The 6,137-nt window shown below is 41.4% G+C and overlaps 1 protein-coding gene across 1 annotated transcript in view; it reads left to right on the top strand.

Annotated features, from left to right (window-relative positions):
* Positions 1 to 3,035, top strand: part of fbxo38 (F-box protein 38) — a 94,364-nt gene extending 91,329 nt beyond the window's left edge. Inside the window, exon 18 of the mRNA XM_073486445.1 lies at positions 3,018 to 3,035. Coding sequence (XP_073342546.1) covers positions 3,018 to 3,035 — 18 coding nt within the window. The remainder of the gene's footprint in view (positions 1 to 3,017) is intronic.
* Positions 3,036 to 6,137: the final 3,102 nt, after the last annotated feature.

Here is a 6,137-nt window from a genome sequence, read left to right on the forward strand (position 1 = left end):
ACTCCGTAATTTAAGCCTGTTGGCAGCTTTGTGAGTTATGTAGTTCATATCAGAAGCAAGATCAATTAATGTCCCAATCTTCTGACCTGCATTTGCAGTGACCTCCATCAGCATCATGATGACAGGAAGTTCGCACAGACCATTTCTCACCAGAAGCTCAGTCCGGGTTTCACTCGTGTTGGTTGTTACTGTAGTGTTGTTGGTGAAGACTTTTCTGAACCTCTCTGCCATCTCTGGGGAAAGTCCAGACAAAAAGTCCTGTTGTTCATCTGTCAATTTGCTTTTGTCTTTGGTCCATTGTCCTTGCTCCTCCCCAGTGCTTCTGCCACTATTCCCCTTTGGGCAGAGGAAGTAATGGTGATTGGAGGTTCCCTCACTTTTACAGTCTTTGTTCCTGCATAAGAAGGTGTCTCTGCAGTATCCATCACTCCCATGGTATCCAAGGCATTTTGCGCAAGCTCTGACTCTTTTCAGGACAGCTTTCTTGTCATGGAGTTTCAGACTTTTGAACTTCTTACAGAGGTAAATTGTATCATAATGTCTTTCGTCACCACACACAGCACACTCGTTTCCAAACACTTTCTTTGTTGCCCTTGTGACAGCATATTTTTTCTCAGATCTCTTGGATGAGTGGTAGTCCAGCTTCTTAGTCTTTTCCACATCTTTAAGCTGCTCCAACCTCTCAAGAATCTCCTCTTGGTTTCTCAGGAATCTCAGTAATGCATCGAAGTGGTTGTTGGGAGTGACGTTGTTACTTGGCTCCACCATGAAAATCAGCCAGTCCCTTTTAATGAAGTCTGGTAACTTACTTTCTACTGCTTTGGTCACCAATGGGTTGTTTAGTGCACCAGAGGTTGTAGGCTCTCCCAGTCTTTCCTCCATCTGTGGTACTCCCTTTTATTTCCGCTGAAGAGGGGAAGAGTTGTTGGCTTAATCCTCACAACAGCAGGTGCTACTGGTGTCACAGGTTCTCTGCTCCTCCCACTGGGTGTCTTTTGCCGTGCTTCCTCTGCAACCCTCCGCGCAGTGATGAACTCAGCTTTCCTCATCTCAAGCCCGCTGAAGGCAACCTTTAAATCCTTAATTCTGCCATCCAGAAGCCTTCTCTCCTCCATGGGGATCCACTGCTCCCAGGCAGACATAGTTCTGGAAGCCTCACGTATCCTCTTCTCCAGGAGAGTCAGGTGCATCTCATAGCTCTCCAGGTGGGTGCTTCCAACAGGTAGATTGTCAGACTTATCACAACTTTTCTCAGTTTCATGGATTGCTGTTGTGAGCTCATATTGGCCATACCTGGACCACAGGTTCTCTTGGGCAATGTCTCTTAATTCTTTGAACTTTTCCTCAGCTTCAGTTGCAGTTCTCTCGATGTCACCCTCTAGTGCCTCTCCAAGAACAGCATCTTCTTCTTTTGTTTTCTCTGATGCCTCAGCCTGGAGTCCGGTCCTATAATCTTTGTTGGTGTCCAGAATTCTCCTGTAGCAATCAGAGAGTCTGCTGAACTCCTCTCTCAGCTCTGCCTCGACCATGCTGTTCGCTCCTTTACTATGGATACGCAAATGTGGGTAAACAATGTTTTAATATCAAAGGAATTAGCCAATTAATTAATCATTACTATTTTTATCTTATGTTCATTTTATTAATTAATTTATTCAGATTTTTATCAACACTAGTGGTTTTAAATCAGAATAAATTAATTAATAAAATGAACATAAGATAAAAATAGTAATGATTAATTAATTGGCTAATTCCTTTGATATTAAAACATTGTTTACCCACATTTGCGTCTGAAGTCCATGTTTCAATCTTTAGAAAGCAATTTAAAGGGACAGATTAAACTTAGTTTGATGCGTTGATTGGTGATTATTAATTTTGTCCCTCTATTTAGTTAATTCATGAGTTGGATCATTTGTTTTAAGATTAATTAAACATGCTTTAATAGACAACGTTTAAACTCGAAAATAAGAAGGAAAACTCTGTGAAAAAGACTTGACATTTAATTTACCATATTGATAATTTTTGTTTAAGGTCTAATATGATGGTTTGTTTCTTTCAACAGGTTATCAACCTAACCTGCCCATCATTGTATTCAATAAAGACATGAGTGAGTGGAGTTGAACTGCGTCCTCTGCGTTTCTTCTATGCCGTGTCAAGCTCCGGCAGGCATTGGGGCAGTAAACCTGGGATAGCTTGACAGTTATTACCTGGTTATGTTATTAATTACATAGTTCTTAGACTTGTTCTAGTCCTTTTGTGCTGTGTGGAGTATTGCAGAGATTTTCCAACAGTGGACTACAATGGCATATTCTATGCCAAAGTATATATGCCACTCATGTGGTGTCTCCCTGAAAAGTATCAAAAGCTATGTTGATCATCAGATTCTGCATAGACATGAGGCAAATAGGTACTATCCATGTTGCTTTTCAGACTGCAAACAAAAATTCACTAAGTACACTGCCTTAAAAGCTCATGTCTATCGTTCCCACAACAGTCCCGTTTCTCAGGTGGATGACACACAAAGGCCATTTATATGTGATGATGTTCATTGTAGGAAGCAGTGCATAGATCTGAGAGATCTTGTTGCGCACCTCAAGGAACATTTGAGTAAGCATGAGTTAATACATTGCCCATTCCACAATTGTAACAAGACATTTAAAGTAAAGTCATCGTTTACGTCACATGTTGCAAGAAAACATAGACATGAAACTGATGTAAGTACTACAGTCACATACTCTGAGCCATCTGTGTCCTCTCAGATTGAGTCCAGTGAAATGGAAACTGGAATGGACCTAAGTAAAAATCAGACTCAGGTTACAGAAGATATTGACATTAGTTCCTTGTACATGAGGAATCTGTGCCTGTTTTACATGCAACTCCAGGCAAAATACCTGGTTCCATCGTCAACTATCCAAATGATTGTTGAAGAAATTAATGGCCTGAACGACATTTGTCATCAGTACACAAATGACAAGATTCAAGAGACACTTAGAGCTAATAGTAACATGTCAGATGCTGAGATTGATTCAGTTTTTTAGAGTCTCCAGGAAACTGATTTGCATGCTGCATGTAGCTCTCATCTCTCCACTGAACATACCAGGAGGCAGTATTTTGAGAAGAACTTTGCCTATGTGCACCCAGAAAATGTTTACCTGGGCATCAATGAACATAGACGAGACTGTTATGCACAATACATACCCTTGCATGACACTTTAAGAGCTATTCTAAAAGATGCTGTTGTGTGGGAAGAGTGTGTTAAGTCTCAAAATCGTCCTGTTTCTGACATCATCTTAAGTGATATTTGTGATGGCTCTGTCTTCAAATCCAAAGAGCTGGTTCTACAAGCAGGTGAATTAGTCCTGAAACTGATCTTGTATCAGGATGCGTTTGAAGTTGTGAACCCACTTGGGTCAGCCAGGAAAAAACATAAACTTGTGGGGGTATACTTCACACTTGCTGACTTTGAGCCATTCCATCGTTCCAGTATTGACAATTTGCAGTTAGTACTGTTGTGCAAGGAGACAGACTTGAAATCTTTTGGACAGGACACAGTGTTTTCAAGATTGTTGTCAGACCTGAGACAACTTGAAGAACATGGACTTGTGACACCCTCTGGTTGTGTGGTTCGAGCAACCATAATATCTATTGCAGGGGACAATTTGGGGTCACACTGCATTGGTTGCTACACACAGAATTTCAGCACCTCCAAGTACTTCTGCAGGTATTGTGAGGTACAAAGAGACCAACTTGAGAGTGTGAGTCAGAGCTTTCCTGTACGAACAGTTGATAACTACAAAGAAGCAGTGCAGTTATTGCAGGAGAGTGATGTGAATCATGTCAAAGGCATATATTGTGACTCTATCTTTAACACTCTGAAATCAGAATCAGAATCCCTTTATTTGTCCCGCAAATGGGGAAATTCCTTAGTCACAGCAGCCAAAGGACAGTATCACACTTAAACAATAATAAAAAGTAAAAAATAAACAATATAATAAGAGATAAGAGATAAGAAATAGAATTTAACTCGTATATACATAGTATTTACAATATGAACTTGGTATTTACAATATGACATAGTATTTATAATATGAACAGTGTAAGTATAAACTGCACCCAAAAGGACCTGAGCTTCCTCAGCAGATGGAGTCTGCTCTGACCTTTCTTGTATGTTGCTGCAGTGTGATCAGTCCAGTCCAGTTTATTGTTCAGGTGAACTCCCAGGTACTTGTAAGACGTCACCATCTCAATGTCCGTTCCCAGGTTGTTCACCTGTGTGCAGGGTTGTTTGCGCCTGCGGAAATCCATCACTAGCTCTTTGGTCTTCCTGCCGTTGAACTGGAGGTGGTTCCACTGGCACCAGTCCACAAAGTCCTGAATAAGTTCTCTGTAGGCTCTGTCGTCCCCGTCCCTGATGAGGCCGACGATAGCAGAGTCGTCAGAGAACTTTTGTAGATGGCTGTGGGGTGTTTGGTGGGAGAAATCAGCAGTGTACAGGGTGAACAGGAAAGGGGCCAGGACTGTTCCCTGTGGGGCGCTTCCAGGCTTTATTTATTTCCATGTATGTCAGCCAGGCCTTCCTCCATGCATAGGGCATGACTTGTTTGAGGGAGTTGTAGCCTATGACTTAGCCATTTACCTGCGCTACTTCATAAAGGTCAAGCAAATCACACAATTTGCCTACAAGGACTCAGATTCCAGCTCATCTCCTTGTCAGGTGAATGAAAAGGCCAAAACAGTAGGTGGCCAAGCAGCTGAGAACTGGTGTCTCCTTAGACTCCTACCTGTTATTATCGGTGACAATGTTGATCCTCGTGACCCAGTGTGGCAACTCGTGATCACTTTAAAAGAACTTGTGGAACTAGTGTGTGCACCCAAGATCACCACTGCCCAGGTAGCTTACCTCAACATTGTTGTGGTTGAAATATCTGGAAACAAGGAAAGCAATGTTTCCTTCTGATCATCTAAAACCCAAGCACCACTATATTCTCCATTATGCATCATTGATCCTCAAAATGGGCCCCCTAATACAGCTATGGACAATGAGATTTGAGAGTAAACACTCGTACTTCAAGAGGTGTGTGAGGAGGATTCAAAACTTTAAGAATATATGCCAGTCACTTGCAAATCAGCACCAACTCCTCCAAACAACCCTCAGCTCGAACTCCTTTTTTGCACCAGTGTTGAAATAAAAAAATTCAACTCCATATCATGCTCACCTGTACAGTGATGCAGTTGAAGCACACGTTTCCAGAACCGGATTCTCTGTCGTCTGTCCTCTGAGGTTGACTTTAAAGGCACCCTTTACAAAAAAGGATGTTTTCTCTGCCTGAAACGTGAGTCTGATGAGTTGATCAAGTTTGGTCAGATTGAGCTCATTTTGATTAAAGATGACAAAAAGGTGTGCTTTCTGGTGACACCACACACTTCATTGTATATGTCGGAGTACGGACTCTATGAAGTCAAATAAGCAGCTGAGGATATGCACTGCATAAATGCAGAACACTGCCTGGATTTTTATCCATTGCCTCTGTACAGTCTGAATGGACATAAAGTAACAGTGTTGTTGATCAGTAGGGGTGAAATATACTGAACGAAAACTCCTCTTCAGGTATCCAGGAAGCTAATGTTTTCTGTCTTTTATCCCCTCTTGTAGTCATGGATGAATGGGTGAGTGACCTAACCTCATCCCTCAGTTCTGTCTTCAGCCAAGATGATTCTATACAACGAGTAGTGGAGGTTATCAAAAATATTGGAGTCTGTTCAGCTGAGGACCTGAAGTATGTGGAGGCAGATGACCTTGCAGCCAGTAGAAATCCCTCTCTGAAACCAATAGAAATCAGAAAGGTTATGGCCTGCATTAAACGTAAGTAAAACAATAGCTGCGAGCAGCTGATAAATATTCACATTGTCATATACAGTATATTTTTTTAGACAAAGATGGCAAAGGTTGGAGAATGTGCACAGTGTGGTGTATACAGTTTGTGCATAGCACGCACCTTAGATTGTTGTGCACTTTAATGGGGGGAAAAAGAATCACGATTTGGAAGACTAAAGTGCCCATTAGAGATTTAAATTTTATACCAAGATGGTGAAAAAGATGAAAATCAAGGTTGTTAAAAATGACTGTTATTTTTTAGGCC

The sequence above is a fragment of the Pagrus major genome, chromosome 18, assembly GCF_040436345.1.
Source record: "Pagrus major chromosome 18, Pma_NU_1.0".
Classification (NCBI taxonomy): domain Eukaryota; kingdom Metazoa; phylum Chordata; class Actinopteri; order Spariformes; family Sparidae; genus Pagrus; species Pagrus major.